Below are 19,222 nucleotides of genomic sequence, written 5' to 3' on the forward strand. Positions count from 1 at the left end.
GTTTTGGGTAGACTGTGTTCTGGAGGCTTCACTGGATACTCCTGGAACTCCAGAGAGGAGGGGCTGTATTTCCTGACTGTGTTTTTGGGAGGGAATTTCATTGCTCTTCAAAGTTAACCGGACTTAAACACTCTGGTGTTGGATGTTCAATGGGAAAAGACAAAGGTCGGGGATAAAAAAATATAATATTTTCAGGCATTGGAAAGCTTAAAGACTTTTTGCATTCCCTGCTGTGTTTTGATAAGCTAAATATACAGTGTGTGTATATATATCTCAAGTAATTAGATATATATCTCAAATAGTTAGTGAAAAACATGGAAGTCTGTATTTCAGCAGGGCTGAATCTGGGTCTAATATTATTGAGGAAGCAATAGTAAAATAATAATAAAGCTACTTTATCAGCAGCTTTAAATTAATATGTGGTGATGCTTGGGGTCCAGATCTTAGTTTGCTTCCCAGCTGATGGTGTTAGTGTGGCTTTAGCCAGCAAGAAAAGAGGGATTTAGTCTAATGCCATAATCTGAGGGTGCTTTTTTCAGTGGGTACAGGGTATTGTTTTTGCAATTACTGTACTCTGTGCTAGCATGAATTCCCAAATGTGAGAGAACAGTGTGAGTGTTAACTGCATGGAGTTTTTATATGGTAGCTGTTAATAAAATCAGTCATTAATAAAAGCCAGGGAAGAGCTCTATGAACTTGCTGTTAATCCAGAGGGAAATGGGAGGTGGGGAGGATCTCGTGTATCTACTCCTAATTGAACTGAGAGTGATGTGAAAAGGAACGAGCCCTGATAAAATGGGCTGAGCACTTTTGCCTGGTGGCCGTAGTTTTGGAAAGGCAGGAATTCCTTAATGGAAAAGAATCTCTGGAGTGTGACAGGGAGCCACCGGAAGCAGCTGGATGTGTGGAGACAGGGAGGTGTGAGGCATCCTCTGCCTTATCCAGCCAGGAGTTCACCGTGGTGTTCCCTCTCCTTTGTTCCTTAGAGCAAATAACTCATGTTTTCGGTTGTAAAGTGAGTTACAAATTCATGGCAAGTAAATACAAAGCCTACTCTGCCTCAGGTGATGGTGTTTCTCTGGGTTTGCCATGGACTGATTGGTTGGTTTGTAACTTCCACAGTATATGATATGACCTTGTTTGTTTTGGGATGGTAAAGGTTGTAAAATGGCACCTGTATGACCTTTACCCACCTGTGCTGCTGAGCTGGTTTAGTAAAATCTGAAATAAAAATGTATTCATGAAGAAATACATCACATAAGAAGTATTGTTTAGAAGATGCCAGGGGAGTTCAAACACCAACATAGAAATGGTCTGTGTACCTTTCTGTTTATTTATCAGTATCTCCTTTCTAAACACTTAATGTGTTTATAAATGGCTTAATGTGGCTTCTTATTTTGAAATAGATCTCATTTTGTCTGCTCTAAAGCAGCATTTAAACAGGAGAAGCTGCATGGGATGCCTGTGCTCTCCCCTTGGGGAAAAGGGTGGTTTGCAACCATATTTGAAGAACAGGCATTTGTGCTCTTCCCCGTTTTGAATCGAGCAGCTGAACAGGGCAAAGCTTCGGCTCTTAAACCCGGTTATGTTTGTACTTGGGTACTTTGTTTATGCGAAACAAAGCTCAGTATTAGGCACCACTGGTTACTGCCAGCTGGGCCCTCACTCTCCCGTCACAGCTGTGCCTCCAGCGGCCAGCCCTGCAAAGAATGGCTAATTAGAGAACCGGGCAGAACAAAGCCCACACAGTGGGGCTGCCACAATGGCATTCCTGTCCCTGCACGCTCAAAAGATTGATTTTATTTCTTTATTCGCCCCCCCCCCCGTGCCTATAGTACAGCACAGATCAATAAGTGCTTCTTCTCCCCTATGGAGGCACAGGCTCTTCCACTATTTTTTCCCCCCTGAGAACATGCATTTGCACGGGAGTGACAGGGAAACGGGCAGGGTTGGGCACAGTGCTGCAATTGGGAGTCCTCTGAGGTTTTCATACCTTAGTATGCATTGCTTCAAGTGAAAATGGTAATTAATGTGTGAATGTGTTAGGTGATATTTTATTGTCAGTGTAGGCGGAGCTGTAACTGGATGAACCCCAGCATTCAGTTAGAAAACGCAGTTCACAATTCAGTACAGAACCTGAATGTACTCTAGTTAGGCTTGCCAGGTTTCCTGTCTTTCCTGTGGGCTCACCTCTTCCAAAGTAGGAAGTTCCCAGTGAGGGGAGGTGTGTGTCCAGCTATAGGTGCTCAGTTATACTCTGAGCCTCTCCACTGACTGTCACGGTCTGGAGAAAACAGCTTCCCTCACCCAGGTCATTCTGGCAAGCACCTCCGTAATCCCAAACTTCTCAGCGGTATTTGTGTCTTAAAATTTCTGGAAAATCCGAGTATCCAGCTGAATGCTTCATTAGTGTCATCTTATTTGCAGTGTGAAATTAGAGAATAATTATACTTCTAATGGACGTGATGTACACAAGTTCTGTGAGTGGCTGATCTAAGTTTTTATTAGAACTTCCACTGAAAGTTTTGCTTTCAAGTTCATCGAGGTTTTAAGGGGTAATAATTCCTTATGGTTTGATCCTTGGCTTGGAAGGGGAAAGCCAGATCCCTGCTTCCAAGTCACTGGTAAGTTTGTGGAGTTGGCAGTGCAGCCTCAGTGAAGCTGTTTGCTGGCTGTGCTGGGACTTAAACTGAGGCAAGGGTTTTCCTTTTGAAAGAAAATCTGCAAATACTGTTATTTTGGGGGGGAGAAAAAAGTATTAGGTGTTCTGTTCCAGAACCTTTTAAAGAAGGGCATGTCTTGAATTAACTGCAAAATTTAAAGTTGTTTCCCTCTGTATTCTGTTCAAGTTCGAAGCAGAGGGTGAGGAAGGTTCAATGCAACTCGTCGTGTAATAACCTCCCTCCCCGGATTTCTCCTGTACTTTAGACCTCAGAAGTTGCAATTTCCTTTCCCTGCGTTTAAAAAATAAAATAAAAAAAAAAATCACCCTGAGTTTACAGTAAACCTGAAAATCATTTCAAGTGGGCAAAAGGAGGTCGCTTTGCTGCACGCCAGGAGCCCGTGAAGTGCTGCCCGGGCAGGGCAGGCTGGTTTTAATGAGGGCAGCTCTAATGACTCATCAGCCTGACTCAGGGCCTTTTCATACAGAGCGTAATTAGATCGGGAAGGCAGAATGAGCTGGAGGTCAAAAGTGTAAGTGGATTTAAGGAGAAGAAAGGGGTGAGCTCACAGGGGACGAACTGGGTGTCTGTGAGGGTTTTTAGCGGGTGGTGGATTCGTCGGGGCTGGTGCTCGGGGTGTTTGGGTTAATAATATGGCCCTAATGAGTGGCGAGGTGACTGACGGCTGCTGAAATTTTAAGCAAACAAGGTTGTGCTGTGGCATCAGCGTGTGCTCTTCCAGTGTTAAGGTCCTGGGGGCATCGCCCCAAGCTGACATGTCTTGCATTTACATTCCTAATTTTGCAAAATAAAACGAAACACACAGCTGTAGTAGTAAGCAGTGCTGTCGAAGTATTCGGTCTGTTTGATGTGCCAGGATCACAGTCTGCTTCTTATCTGCTCTATCACTGCTGCACCTTGTATGTCACACAAAGAACAAGGAAGGTACAAGGAAATACTTGGGCCCTTGTGCCCTGGCCCAGCTAATTTGTACCAGGACGTTCAGATCTGTCTTAAAACCAAAGAGCTGTGAACGCCCCTCCTTTGGATTCGGTTTCACTTGATCTTCGGTTTAGAAAGCCCGTGCTAAAAAGCTGTCAGGAGAAATAATGACCAGAAGTTAAAGGAACCTGAGAATGACGGACTCAGCCAGGTCACGGACTCGGGGAGCTCTCCAAGGAGTCAGTCAGTGTAAGTTCCTCGTTTTCCATTTCCTGGTTTTTCCCCAACTCTGCGTTTCTAGTGATGCTCAGTGATCCCATTTAATCCAGGCTGTGCTGTGCCAGGAATTACACAGAAGTATGCGAGGAGAGCCCTCATCCTGACAAGTCTCTAGTTGATTTTGAGCAGCCCGTGCACTGTAGTGATGTCCAGCACCCCTCTGGGGAAGCAGCTTGGAAAGGGGCTGCAGATCAGGAGGCAGGTAAGCAATTAATGTAATCCTGTTTAATGCAACAAACAAATCCCATCTTTCGAGCCTGATGGCAGGATCTTGCCTTGCCTGTGAAGATTTTAAGTTCACCTTTGTACGTGTGATGTTCCACTGGAAAGCAGTGGGATTACCTTCAAAGGGAAGGATTACAGAGGTTTGGCTCTGAAACCAGCCCTCATAACACAAAGCAGGTTGCTTTGCTGTTGCACAATAATAAACTGCAAAAGCCTGTTTGCAGGTGACTCTGATTCTGCGGTACACAATAAAATTGCCTTCTTTCCCCCATACATAAAATTCAAAGTGCTTAATAGCTATTTGTTAGTGTGCATGGGGATTTTTGAATGCTGTTTGAGAAATTCCATCGCGAGGAAATATTTTTACACCTCCTCTATGTTTACATAACAAAGTATAATTTTTACTTTGTGAATACATCAGAGATGTGAAGTCTCACAGAATTTCTAATTAAGCACAGAGGAGCAGTAGCCTTGGGAGCAGTTTCTCAGCCAGAACAGGCTCATCTCTAGCAGCAGAAAACCACGTGTCTGACCATGCAGAAGTAGTCACAGGTAGGACCTCCTGATGCCAGGATCCTCTGGGATTATTTGCTCCATCCAAAGGCCAACCTTACCAGTCAAGACTGAGATGTTGGGCTTTCCAGAATGGTTTGTCCCAGAGCCCACAAAAAGTTATTTTCTCTTGAGCTTTAAACTGATAAGAAATGGTTTAAGATGTAACTAATTGAACCACTCCAGTTGTTATAATTCAATGACATTTGCAGCATGCCTTAGGTCCTTAACTAAGATTCAAGGACGAGCTTTAAATAAATCACAAAACCACTTGGAAACTTTTTTGTGTCAGAAGTTCAGCCCCTAATAAATGATTCAGCTTCGAGGCAGGTCACAACCGCTTCCCCTCCTTTCCCTCCTTCCTCTCCCTTCACATGAATAAAAAATAGGAAGAGAGAGCGCACTGGAAAAGGGTGAAGTGTGGCCTGTAGAGAAAATGGGAGTGTTTTTTGCTGCACAGCAGAGAGCAGAGTGGGTTTTGGGGCAGGTTTTGTGCTGGGATCCGATAGCACGGCGTTACTCCAGCCCTGCCCGCCCCGCTATTTATTCCCGGGACAAGAGGCGCATTGTGAGCAGGGCTCTTGATTTTTCTCTTTGCTCACTTCCTATTGCTGTACTGGTGTTGAGCAGGCTTGTGCTTACACTTGGTGAGGCCAGAATTGAACCACGTCCTGAGAAACACAAAATATTCCTCATCCCAGTGATATATCTACATGTCTGTGGGGTCATTTTTTTTTTGTTTCCCCTTATTCACATGCTGGAAAGTGTTTTTTTGAAGCTCTGGCTTCTTTCAAATTGTGTTTATTATTTTCATACGAAAGAAAGCAAAACAAGCCTTTTGAGGTACTGTCACTTTCTTAAAAGCTGAAAATGCCACAGCCCAGCCCCAGCTTCATTCACACTTCCCCTGTGCCGTGCTTCCAGGCTGATGCTACAGCGCGGATCTGTTTACTACAGGGTGGATCTCTTCGTGTTTTGCTGAGTTAAAATGTGATGTGTTAACTTGTGAGAGTGTGTGTCAACTGATCAGTGAAGGGATAGATTGTCTTAAATCACTAGGGGTTAATATGGAAGCTAAAACAAACGTGGAAGGGTTTTGCTGTTCGTGGCCTGCGCCATGGCTTCTGAGTCATCGAGTCGTCGTTCCCGGTGATACCTGGAATGTTTGCAACTCCTGAAACTTGGCTCGTGAGGCAACCAAGGCACCCCCCAACTGTTCTTCCTCAGCCCTGTTTGCTCCCTGTTGGTGTGCTTTGCCCCTGTGGTGCTCAGTGTCCGTTTTCCCTTCCCCAGGACCTCCAGGCGTGGGTGAATGGTGCTAATGAGAACGGCTTCGTGCTCGTCTCCTTCGGGGCTGGAGTGAAGTACCTATCGGAAGACATCGCCAACAAGTTGGCACATGCCCTGGCCAGGCTGCCCCAGAGGGTTATTTGGAGGTGAGTGCACTGGGGGAGGCGCTTGGGGTGCTTTGCACCAGCCTTGTTTCCTGCTGTGCCATCTGAACCTGGAGTTGCAGAGGCTGGAATTGACACAGAGCACCTGACTCTGCTGAAAGGCACTCCTCATGGAAATAGTGCAATTCCCCAGCAATAAAGGGGAGCACTGATTTTTTTTTTTTTTGTGGCACAATAAAGCATGGGTTACATTCCTGTGCCCAGTTGATAACCTGGAAGGATTGGGGACAGTGAAAAGAATCTGAGGTTATAACATCTGTGACATACTGTCATCATTTTTGACAAAAAAGCCACCCTGGGGCTCAAGAGTGAATCCTGATGATTAAATCCTAGGTTTTCTTCTTTCCCTTTACCCTCACTTTTTTAGGCCCCTTTTCCATTTTCATCTGTGAACACAGGCCTTCATTATTGATTTTCTCACTTGTTTTTTCTTTTTTTTTCTGTGAGAAATTGGAGGGAGAGAAATCTGCAGGAGTCAAAATCAGCAATAAACTTTCTCAACTCTGAAAACATCTTGAGTGGTGCTCTCAACTCGCTGGAAAAACCCAAAACTTGTTTAGTCAGCTCTGCTTCACGTGGAGCATCAATGATTAATTTGGAGGAGTTCATGTGAACCGTTTATTTCTAAATAATCAGTGTCTCTCAATGCCTGCCTTGCTGCCCTGCTGTTGGAGTTGTATGAACGGGCTATTTAGCAGCCTGTTCCCTGCCATCTCTTAAGGAATGTCCTCACTGCTGTGTGTAATTGAAGTAGCAAACCCCACTAATGAACAGGAAAATGGGAATTCTTCAGCCTGTGGCACAGAACCTGGGGTAGTTGGAGTAAAGATTGCATCACTTTTGGTTTGGGGTAGAGCCAGTTCTAGTCAGTTACTGCTTGGCTTCCAGTCAGTTACTGGTCCCAGTTGATCTTGCTGCTTTTCTTCTCTGTCCTTTCATTATATTTTCCCTGGAATGTTTCTCTGTACAGGTATCCACTTTTTGTAGTAAGTCAGTCAATTTTAACAGATTTTTTTTTTCTTGATGATAGCTTTTTTAATGCCAAAACAACAACTTCAACTGAAGCCTTCTATTAGATGGCTGTTTTTGCTAGTGTTTCCTTAACATTTTTCACTGTGGTGGATTTTTCTTTTTGTTACCTGCAATCTATGATTTGCTGAATGGCTTTTTGGATAAGGGAACCCACCTGCTGTTTCTTTCCATCATGATTTATAAAATGGGAAGATGTCCCTGGGACAAGGTGCAAGACATGATCTTTTGGAGAGACGGGCAGTCGATCCACCCCAGTGGGAATTTGAGATCCATAATTAAATACCTAAATATCATCAGTCAAACACGGCTTGGAGTTTTTTTGGGGGGGTGGTTGGGTTCATTTTTGACATCATTGACCTATGTCTGTGTTGGACACAGGTGGATTTATAGTGGATATTTCCAGGAATGAGAGAGGCGGTAGTACAGCTTGGCAGTCTTACATCACTGTGATAAACCAAGGGAATCTTTGTAGTTCTTTGGATTATGGAGCCCAAACTAGTAACTGCTTAGTTGCTTTTCTGTAATTTAATGTAAATTGTCTTCTAATAATACATAGAGAATGTACGAGCCAGTCCTAAGTAAGTCTTGCTTAATTGGGAATGAGTGTGTGGTTGTTTAAGTAACTGTTCAAATGTTCTCCAATAAACAGAATATTTAAGTGGGTCGATGGAGCTGCCACAGAACAGCTCTGTCCTAGAGGACTCATTCTGGAGGTCTTGATAACTCCAGCTTCCATTTGATTTTTCACTGGTTTAGGTTTTCAGGGAACAAACCAAGGAATTTAGGCAACAACACGAAGCTGATTGAGTGGTTACCGCAGAACGACCTCCTGGGTGAGTATCTGTTCTGATCAGACACTGCCTATTCTCACTTGATTTCAGTTTGCTCTGCTGAAAATATTCTGCTGAATGAGCAGTTATTGTTAAGCCAGGATTGCTTCTGTCATGCAAGTCAGAGAGCAAGGTACAGAATTAGGATTTCAAGATGATAGCTGAGTCCCTTGAGGATATGAGAGGCCACAGAGTGTTTCTGACTGTCTCTGGGATACCTGGATGTTTGTGTTCCCCAAACAGCTCCAGCGGGTGCTGATGAATGCATTAAACATCAGTGTGTGTGTTGTGTGTCAGCTGGAGTATTTATCCTAACGTGGTGATTAGGCAAATGACTTCTAAAGCAGGTAGATTGTTTTGGTTACAGAAGTGCTCCGAGGCAGTGTGATTTTTTTTTTATTTTTTTTTTTCCCATTCCATGGAGCTGTTACTGTGGTTGTCAGTGTTTCCTGGCCTGAAGTAAGGCGTGGGAGGCTTTAGAGAGAGCATAACATCAGTTGTCCTGCATTTGAAGCTCTTGTGTTTCATCCTCAGACGTGCTCTCCCTCGCTCACTTGTACTGCTAAACCTGCTGCGGTCACCACCTGCAGCTACTCGCCAGTGAGAAGTGCATGTTAATGACTCCATTAATCATTTTACATGACTCATATACATGAGAACTTTCTTTGCTTGGGCTGTTCCCTCTCGTAGTGTATCGGGAAGTGATTTAGTGCATGAGGAATTTCAGCAGAGTGGGCTTAGGGAGAACTTTAGAATAAGTTGAAATAATTTTGCCTTGCCTGAGTTTCAGCCGCAGAAACACTGACAGATATGTTGTACCCAGGTGCTTCAATAACTTTACAATAGGGAGATACAAATGTGTCTTTTAACCTTCATGCCTCTTCTGTTTTCAGGTCACTCCAACATCAAAGCTTTCCTTAGCCATGGAGGTTTGAACAGCATTTTTGAAACCATGTACCACGGGGTCCCAGTGGTGGGGATCCCCCTTTTTGGAGACCATTACGATACCATGACCCGTGTGCAGGCCAAAGGCATGGGAATACTGCTCAACTGGAAGACTATGACTGAGAGTGCACTGTATGAAGCCCTAGTAAAAGTTATTAATGACCCCAGGTATGGCACGAGGGGTTTTCTGCGGGTTAAGTATGACTGTACCAAACCTTTGTGCAGTGGGGGGGAAAAAACTGCACGTTGGGTTTTATTTGTCTGTACAGCTGGGGCAAGGCTGTGGCTGTTTGTCCCGTTTCCCAGGATTCCCCAGGGCTGAGGTTTCTGTGTAGGTGCTGGGCTCGTTGCTCCCTACCAAAACTCGGTTGTCTCACGTGCTCTTTGGGGCAGTTGCCATGTGGAGGGCAGAGAGGTTATGGAAACAAACCTGTCCTGACTTATTCCATGCTGCAGACCAAGGTCTCCCTGTGTCTGTCTGGATTCTTCCTTACTACCAGCCTGGCTGTTGTGCTGCCTCAGAGGCCTGGAGCAAGATACACATACACGACTTGGGTTGTAGTTTAGAGAGGGAGGTATTCACTAAGAGTGACTCTGAAGTCCCATGATCTGATTTTAAAAAAAAAATTCAAACATTTTCCTGTTCTAGTTAGTAATACCTGTCTTAATTCAGGAATGTCATTTTTGCATTCACACAAATTTGTCATTTCACAATGACAGTATTTTGACAAGTCGTTATGAATGAGGACTCCAGTCTGATTTTCTTTTTTTGTTTGTTTTGTTACTCAGGGGAATAAGTGCAAGCCTGTGAGCTGAGTTTGAGAATTCTTTCTAATTCCAGCAAATAATTTCTTTTTCAACAATCCTTGTGTGAGGAGAGTCACTCCACGAGTTGGTTCTGAGTGTTCTGTTTTAAAACACCTTTGTTGAGAAGACCTCCAGATGAAAAGTAGTGAGGTGTTAGCTGGCAATATATTGTATTGGCTAACCCTGACTTTGGAGCACGGTGCTGTTGATGCTTCTTGCTTTCTTGGGAGAGGAGTCTTCAAGTGGTGCTTGCCCTGGGGAAGGAGAATCCTGTAGGGATCGAGCAGCAAAGGGGAGGAGAGAGGGGGGATGTGCGGCAGAGAGACCTCGATAACATCAGTTGCATCACCTTTCCCTTGTGCAATTACCCTCAGTGAAAAGGCAAGTCGTGTGTGAATAACCTGCTGACCCTGCAGGGAGGAGAGGAGCAATTTGACACGATGAGTCACTGGGGTGAAAACGACAAGTTTTAGGTGAAACTCCGGCCGGGAGCGGAAACGGTCCGTTGCGAAACCAGCCCCGGGTTTCTCGTCCTTCTGCATTTCTCCACTTGCCCGATAGCGTAACGTGGTGATTTTTTTTTTGTTTTCTCTCTCCCTTTCTTCCCCCTTCCTCGTTTGTTCTCTCCCCCCAGCTACCGGCAGCGGGCGCAGCGGCTGTCTGAGATCCACAAGGACCAGCCTGGCCACCCCGTGAACCGGACTGTGTACTGGATTAACTACATCCTCCGCCACAACGGAGCCCAGCATCTACGTGCCGCTGTTTACAGCATCTCCCTCTTTCAGTATTTCTTACTGGATATCGCCTTTGTCCTTCTAGTGGGTGCTGCCTTACTTTACTATGTGTTGGCCAGGGTGGCCAGGTTTGTCTGCAGGCAGAGCAAGCAGCTCTGGTCGAACGACAAGCACAGCGCCGTGAACGGACACTACCAGAACGGGATCCCCAACGGCAAGTACAGGAGGAACGGCCACATCAAGCATGAAAAGAAGGTGAAATGAGCCAACGGCCCCCCCCAGTGTAAAGTAGTAACGAATCAGATCAGTAATCGAATTTTATCGCTGTAACTTAGCCTAACAACTACTTAAAAAGAAAAAAAAAAACAACAAACCTCGGTAAGCAGTTCTAACACTCCCCTTCGGTATGTAATATTATGTGACAAAATTCTACGGAACTAAGAGAAGCCTTTAAAAAAAGAAAAAGGAAAAAAAAAAAAAAAGAGCAAGCAAGCAAGCAAGCACAACCTAAAATGGAAAATGTTTTATTCTTAATACTGATGCAGAGAGGTTATTTTGGCACTGAAGTTTTTAGAAGCCTTAATTCTCTATAAAGTTCTATACGACGACCGTATTTATGAATTTTGAGTTTTTTAAAAGCTCAATGTGTGTGTCCCAAATGAGGAGAGGTTTCTTTTTATTTGCAGAGGTGTTCTCCTTTTATTTTTTTATTATTTTAATATGTCCATCCTTTTAGCTGAGAGAACTCTAGTGCTAGTTCTGTGTTTCCTTCGTTGGAGGTTCAACATGTTGTGTAAGAATGCTGTTTAAAACAAAAAGTTCTTCCCAGTCTTTATGCAAGAAATAGCAAGTTGCAGACTGAAAACACAGACCTTAAAAAAAAAAAGAAATAATCTTAATGAGCACTGAAGAAAAATGGCAAAAATATGTACTTGTTTTACTGATAAGCTGCATGACTCTTCTGCTCACTCCCAGTACTTCGGCGAAAAGGGTCTTGAGCAAGCCTACTGTAGGTCCTAATTTTAATTTAGACAAAATTTCATTTGTTGCCTTTCTCTGCATAATGTAATTTATGCCACGAAAATATTAGGGAGTTCTGTTCCAGTTCAAAAAATATGGCTGGGTGGGGAAGTAGATTTGCGTAATTAAGAAAAACAAATGAAACAACAACAACAACAGCAGCAACAAAGAAAAAGATAAGAAAACAGTAAGAAAATCTATCCCTGTGCTTCGTGCAGGAGGTTTTGTAACGGCCCAGAGCTGTGCAGAATCGAACCACTCCTTGGGGTCTGTTCAAAAAGGAACCAACCAACCCCCAGCAAACACCCCGCACTCCCCCCAGAGTTGAATGTCTTTCCTTGTTAATTCTCACGAAGTTCTTTCGGAATCGCAATGTTCGTAGCTGTTCTCTTTCAATGGTTGTATCTGGAAAAAAAAAAAAACCAACAAAAAACCAAAAAAACACCCCCTCACCACAAAAAAACACCTCCCCAACGGAAATCTTCCCTTCCATTAGTCTGGGCCACGCCATCCATGTTCCGCATAGTTGCCAATGGGAATTGCGCGCCGCGGGCGGGCGTCCGGCCCCGGGCGGCGCGGGATGAAGCCTGGCCGCTGCTCTGGGGAGGTGGCCGTGGCCGTGTCCCCCCCACTTTCCCATCCCTGCAACAATCTCCTCCAATCACTGTCGCCGACACGCGGGACGCTGGCGCCGGGCTCCGCTCCGAGGGTGGGACGCGCGCTCCGGGCGCCGCCGCCCTGCTCGACCAAAGTTGGCAACTATGAGGTTTTTTTTTGATTTCCACGTCATTCTGTTTACTTGGAATTTTTGCACTACACACGTTGTGAGTGTACGCTTTTATTTATTTGTAGTTCTGAGATCCCATTTGCCTTGAGAGGAGAGAAAAGGGAGGAAATGCCCCGTTTTTACCCGGTGTCGCTCACTAACATGGCAGGAGTTGGGAATGATGATGGGATGCTGAGCTCATCTTCATACACAGTGATGCAATATTTCGCTTGTCATTCCATCAGGAGCCTCGGTCCTATAGCAATAAAATAACAGTGCAGATATGTTTCTAATACACAGTACAGCTACTTGTACTGCTTTCCGAATACTTGAAGAAAATGGTGTTATAAATAAGCCTAGTAGCTATTCCTTTTTACAATCTTGCAGTTCGTGGCAACTTAAAGGAGCACACAAGAGGCAATGAATGGTGGGATGGTGAGAAGACTTCGAGTGTATGAATGACTTGGTTCAAATGTGGGGGAGGGGGGGGGTTTGGCATTAAAGAAGGTACAAAAGCACTGACCGGATGATTAAGCATAATTTAATCTCCACTGTGATAAAACTTAAGCAATAAACATGGATTTAATAGAGAAATTCTGTGGTTGGGAGTATGTTTTTGTTCAGTTGAATGGTGGTTGTTTCGAAGCACCCTGGGGGTGGTGTGTGTGTGTGTGCACATAAGTGTGGGTGCTTACTAGGATGCACATAATTTGTCTCAGTATGTACTGTGGGGGAAATAAAAAATTATTGGGGTTTTTTGTGACTGTAGATCTGTTTCCTGTAGCAGCTTTGAATCCATTGAAAGGCAAAGTGCTTAACTAGGTTTCAAAATGCTTAACTAAGGCAGTTCAAGCTTTTCAAAGTTTCTGGGTGTCCCTGGCAAAGTGTCTTTTTTTTTTTTTCTTTTTTTTTAACCTGTGCGTGTTATTCCTTCAGAAGCAGAACCTAAAGGTTTTTCCCAGTGATGCTGGATGAGATGATGGATTGTTTTGGATAGTCTCTGTAGATACAAACATGCTGCAGTTCCGTTGCAGGAAGAAGAAGATGCTGCTTTAATTGTGTTACCAAATTTGTGATGGGTCTGACCCAAATGATTTAAAGAAACACCAGTTGTGTTTCAGCTTTTGTTAAGTTCAGGTATGAGCTGATACTGTGATTTCACTTCCCTCTTTGCTATAGCAAGTGAATATTCCTGTGCTTTAAGACACAGAATTTGGCAGTGGTTGGTGTCGGTGCCCAGCTGGTTTTGAAATGGGCCACAGTGCTGAAGGAGTGTTAAAAAAAGTGTTTAAAAATACATGTGTAACTCCAGACTGCATCACAGCAGTGAGCCTGAGGCTTTACTCACCTGTTGTTGTGCACTGAGCAGAGAAGACAGTCTTCTTAAAAGAAACTGAATTCACTCCTTGGTAAATACCACACCTGGGGTTTATTTATCCTAAAGAAAATTACACCTTTCAGTACTTCATTTATTTGGGGGTGGGGTGGGGTGTGTTTTCTCTCCTAAACAAAAAAACAACCAGTGCTAAATCTTATTTCATTGTGGATGAATAACAAAAATTGCTCTCCTGCACCTCTGTCTTGGTCTTGACATAGATACTCTGTAAAGAAACAAAAATGGGATGGAAAAGATTCTATTCCACGTGGAAATAGGGGCGTGGAAGTTTGAAAAGTATTTGGGGGAATGTTGACCAGGATTTTAGAGTGGGGGATAGGATCCTAGAGCCATTCAGGTACATGAGGTTTATATTATTTAGGTATTATGTAGTGTCAACTTCCTTGGGCTGTCACTGTGAGCTGAGTCAAGAGTTGCTTCTTCTACGACCAGCGTGGACTGGGGAGGTTGGGATTGAAGGATCTCTCGAGTAAAGGGTGCCAGGTGGGGTTCTGAGGCACGAACAGCAGCGTTCCACAGGGTTAGAGGTGCTGGTCTGTGCGAAACACGAGCATCACTCCGAAACCAGAGCGTAACTGCACTGCCTGGAGCGTTAATTGACTCTGTAATGTTAGTGTAATTATGTTTTAATGCAATAATGGCATGTCTGGGTGTCAGAGCTGAGGCTGGTGAGGAGTGATGGCTGAAGCAAGCAAGAAACAGTGGACTGGGACTCGTTGCAGATGAACACCAAGATTTTTTAGCAGTCAAATAATCTGAAGCCCACAGCGGTGTTTTTAAACCGGGTGTTCTTCTGGCGGTCAGAGCCCTGTTCCCTGTAACCCCCAGGTTATGATGCCATGGATTCTCCTGCAGATACACACTTTAAACTGGCTTTATTATGCTGCTTCTTGAAGTTTTCTGTGAATGTCACTAAAAATTTTGAGTTCCAGGCTTACCTCTACAGGCAAACCTTGAATATTCCAGCTGTGCTGCAGTTGTAGTTTCAGGCGTGGGATTCCCGCTCCCTTTCTTTTTCTTTTCTTTCTTTTTTTTTTTTAATGAAGGAGAGAATGTTGTCACAACTCATTGTGAGGATTTCAAAATAAATTTGTGTGTCCTGGGGCGTTAAAAGCTTTGGGAGGGAAGGGACCTTAAAGATCATGTGGTTCCAACTGCTTGCCACGGGAGTTGTTCTGGCGTGTTGTCTGCTGGTCATCTTTTCTTTGTGATTGATTCCTGCATAACAAGAAGTTTTACTGGAATTTAATGTTGCTTTAAACTTTACTGCATTCCTACATAGTTAAGAATCACCTGGGACAAGCTGAAGCTCAAAATTGTGATTTATTATCCATGCTTTTAGTCTGAAAAAATCCTGAGAGACCTCCTGAAACTGGCAGGTTACTTAATGAGATAATGGAGCTAAATACATGGGTACAGACACTTCCTCCTTTATAGAGACTCTTTCATTGTGGAAAACAAATGACTGGAGCCGAGACTGGGAAATCACAGAGGGCTGGAGGTGAAAATGAGCTGTTCCTTTCGAAATCAGGAAGAATTCCTCGTCCCTCTTGGCCTGACACGGTGTTGAACCGATGGGGCTGTGCAATGTAATAATTAACTCGGGAGAGATATGAACAGCATGATGTGTTTTATCTGTGCTGGTTTTACAGGAAAATGCAGGATTACATCAGGTGTTCAGAAGGGGCAGAGGTGGAGAGGGAGAGAAGACAATGACAGCTGCAGTTGGTGTGATGTTCAGCATCCTCTTGGGTGTCTCCGTGTTATTCATATTGCTCACAGGGTGGCTGAAGCTTAAATTTTCCAGGTTCACTACAGAAAGAGGCACTGAATTCCTGGGGTGGCTTGAAAGGAAGAAAATGTTCTCATTCCAGTCACAAACAGCCTGCTTATCGCATCTCTGCTGCTTAGTTTTAAGAAGCAATCTCAGATACAGGCTTGAAATAAATTCCCCTCTTCGGCTCCCGTGAGATTTAGAGCAAGGATAAGAGTTTTTCAGCACCAGGAGATGCCCACTGAGAAAACTCAGTGTCAGAAAGACAGCAAATATATATGTAAAAAGTAGAGTTCTGCGAGGAATTAACACATTTGCCCATATTTATGAGGCTCTTCTCTGCTGTGCCCTGCTTTTCTAACCTTAACTTTTATGCCTCTCTTTTCTAGATGTTTCTGTATCTTCCTTTTTCAGAGCAGCAGCCTTGCTTCGTGGGGTTTGTGTGTATGGTTTTTGCAGATGCCAGGTGTTGATTTGCCACATTCCCAAAGCCCCCTTGGTGCTTACCCACCCTCCTGATGCTCCTTTGCTGGATAACTTGCCTGGGGACCCCATAACCATCCCATAGCTCCATCCCACTGCTTGTAGGGAAGGTTTGGGTTGTTCCTGTGCACCCCAGATGTCCTGCTGGGCTCTCTCGGCTCTCAGGTGGAGGTGGACCCGCCCCAGGGAACGTTTCCAAGCCGAGATCCAAGTTTGGTCCTTTGATTTCACTGCAGATAAGACCTGTCAGCACTGTGAGCTCACACATGAGCTTCCCGATGAAAGAAATGTTTATCTGGCCGTTCCTCTCTGTTGTTCTTGGCTCAGCACCTCCTGTCTGGTGGCCTGGGAGAAGGTGCAGTGTTGGGTCTCCGAAAAAAAAAGTGTGACAAGAAGATGGCATGAATTAAAATCTGCACTGCTCTTACTGGGGAAAAAATGTCGTGGTTTGTTTTTCGTAGATAAAACGATACGAAATTGGAGTGTGATTGATTGTAGGGTGCAGCAAAGGGAACGGGTTTTTTTTTCCCCCGGATCTCATTACTCAGGTGCAGGAGTTTTATCCATTCTTTTTTAAGGCCTCCTTGCAGATGGAGCAGTGGAGAAAGGAATGACACTTAATGAGGGGCAGGGACTCTATGACTCCATGTTTTTCCCAAAAAGGCAAACGAGTTCACATCTGTGTGTGGCACCTGAAAGTCTCATCAGCTCCCTTAATTTTTTTCCTTTCTGTTTTCTTTGGGGTTTTTTTCTTTTTTTTTTTTTTTTTTTAAATATGTATTTATTGGATGTTAAGGGGCGAGCACTTCAAGCCAACAGTGGGAAACATTCCAGCCTCTGCCTGGGACCCTGATGGAATTGCTGTAGAAAATTGTGTGGGGATAAATAAAAAAAAAAAGCTTTTAGTTAAGAAGGTTCAAGTAGTGCTATAGGTAAAATAACCTAGAAATAATGAACAAATTATCACTGAACAAATCATATAAAAGCAACTTCCTCTAGGACATGTTATTCCTGGACCTGCAACCAACTTGCCACTAGTTTCTTAGATCACTCCGTAATCCTCAGGAAATAATCCCATTCTTGGTTTACAGGGTGCTGAGAAAAGCAGGAGAATCTCTGTGCAGATGAGGCACCAAGGTTCTCCTTCCTCCACCATGTTCTGGGATCCTCTGGATGGGGAAGGGCCACGGGTGGCTCCTGCCATCAACCCCTGGCATTCCCAGGCCTCCAGCGAGGTTCTCCTCAGGTCACGCTGGTGGTGGTAGGAGGCAGCTGAGGCTCCCCTAGTTCTCAGGAGTCAGAGGGAAGGCTGTGCATCTTCTGGATGGAACCTGTCTCTCCTTTGGGCATAGACCCAAACCGTTTCACCAGGTGTGTTCTTTGGGAGAGCTCCCGGACAGTCCTGCTTTCCTGGGTGTGGGAGGGAGGGTTGGGAAAGCCGGGCACCTCCGGATGTGCGACGGAGGCCACGCCAAGTTGCCCCTGTGTGGTCTCCCGTGGGGAGGGCACACCTCTGGTGTGTTGGCAGTGCTGCTGTGTGGGTGGCCAGGGGCTGCCCAGCTGCTCGGGCCAGGTTCAGATATTCCCAGTGGGGCTGAAGGGATTTAGGGAACGCAGAATTTTGGCTGCTCTCTTAAGATCTATTTTTCCCAAGCCTTGAGCCTGCAAACTCCCCGTTTCTCAACTATATTTGAGGCTGTTATCTGTATCACCATGATCCTCCTGAAATGAAGGCCAGGTTGTCGGTGCTCCTTGAGTGTCCATTCACAATTTGGGAGCCAAGAGATAAGAGTCCCTCCGGCCTCCCGTGTCCGCGCGGTTCAGGAACTTCCCGGCACCGAACAATGAGTTCTCAGGCCGGGAGGTCTGTGAGAACGGCCTGTGCAGTCCCTGCCAAGTGCAGGACCATGGAAAGGTATGTCTGGTGCTGGGCTTGGAGATTATTATCCATTTCCACGCACCGGTCGTGCAAAGCCAACCGGTACATTCCTTGTCTCCGTTTTTTGTGGAGTTCCATGGAGCTAAATACCGATATTCCTACACCTGCTGAAGCACCTCTGCCCTCGCCGCCTCTGCTTGCATTTTTTTCTCCTAATGCTTGGCCTCGCTCCGTGAGAAACACGGAGACACAACCACTTCCCAGAAAGATCAATGCTGGGCAGGAGTTCACCTCCACCTCCCCTGAGTGTGTTACTCAGGATTGTGTCCAGATGGCCTTGGCTGTCTCCAGGGAAGGAGATTCCACAGCCCTGCTCTGGGCAGCCTGTGCAGCGCTCAGTCCTTGGAGTGCTGCTCTTTGCTCTCGGCATTGCTGACCCCCTCGGCTTGTTGACACTGGAGAGTTCAGGGAAGGAGAGGCCAATTCCCAGCTCGTTCAGTGCAGACAAAGAAAGGCTGGGAGGAGCAAAGACTGCACAGCGACAGAATGGGGAGAAGGGCTTGGGGAAGGTGTTTTAGGCAAAGGATTATTCTGTGACACAAAACCTCATGGGCACAAGTTGGCAGGAGAATAGGGAAGTGTCCAAGGCCGGGTTGGACTGGGCTTGGAGCAACCTGGGCGAGTGGAAGGTGTCCCTGCCCATGGCAGGGCCCTGGAACTAGATGGTCTTTATGGTCCCTTCCCACCCAAACTGTTCAGTAATTCCGTGATTCGTTCTATGATTTAGGTTGGGAATTTTCTCATTTCATCGTGGGGGACCAGAGCAGTTGTTTAAATGGGGTTACAGGAGCAAAATGCTTCTTGCTTTTGCCCTGGAGCTTGATAAACTTGCAGGCAGCCCCTCCTGCCTCACATCCTGGCTGGAAATCCCTTTCCACTTCAATTCTGGGCATTTCTGGGCTTGGAAATATGTCTGTATTTCCCAGCATCACCTTGGCTTCTCTCTAGCTGTTTCAAAGGATGACTTTCCTCAAAAAATGGTGCTATTTTGCTTTTAAAGGGCATTTTAAAAGGCCTAAACTTAGACAAAACCTACTTCTCAGTATAAGCCGGTGGCTTTTCCTTGGAATCCTAAACCCGCAGCTTATGGCAATTCTGGGAGCTTAGTGTTGATTTGTGTTTCTCTAATATTAGAAATAAGATGATTATTTATTTTGAGGGGTCGAGGAGGAGTAACAAATGTGTGCATCCCTGTCCGTGTGTCTGCATCTGTGCGAGTGTCCAGGCATCCCTGTCCTCGGTGCCAGCCCGGTCCCTGGAGCTGCTTTTTCCAGGTCTGGAAGCGGCATCGCCCCACGGGGGCTATTCCCGCCGCGGCGCTGCTTTCCCTGCAGGCAGCCTGTCAGAGACCCGCCGCTTTTTTTTCTCCTTCGTCTTTCTT

The 19,222-nt window shown here is 45.2% G+C and overlaps 1 protein-coding gene across 4 annotated transcripts in view; it reads left to right on the forward strand.

The window, feature by feature from the left end:
- The window catches only part of UGT8 (UDP glycosyltransferase 8), a 34,015-nt gene extending 22,110 nt beyond the window's left edge, over positions 1 to 11,905 (forward strand). For all 4 annotated transcript variants that reach the window (XM_017825162.1, XM_017825161.1, XM_017825163.1 and 1 more), the window contains 4 exons: positions 5,955 to 6,097; positions 7,904 to 7,980; positions 8,871 to 9,090; positions 10,364 to 11,905. In XM_017825162.1, coding sequence (XP_017680651.1) covers positions 5,955 to 6,097; positions 7,904 to 7,980; positions 8,871 to 9,090; positions 10,364 to 10,727 — 804 coding nt within the window. In that variant the 3' untranslated portion in view covers positions 10,728 to 11,905. The remainder of the gene's footprint in view (positions 1 to 5,954; positions 6,098 to 7,903; positions 7,981 to 8,870; positions 9,091 to 10,363) is intronic.
- Positions 11,906 to 19,222: the final 7,317 nt, after the last annotated feature.

Source organism: Lepidothrix coronata, unplaced genomic scaffold, assembly GCF_001604755.1.
Source record: "Lepidothrix coronata isolate B3197 unplaced genomic scaffold, Lepidothrix_coronata-1.0 Scaffold116, whole genome shotgun sequence".
Lineage (NCBI taxonomy): Eukaryota > Metazoa > Chordata > Aves > Passeriformes > Pipridae > Lepidothrix > Lepidothrix coronata.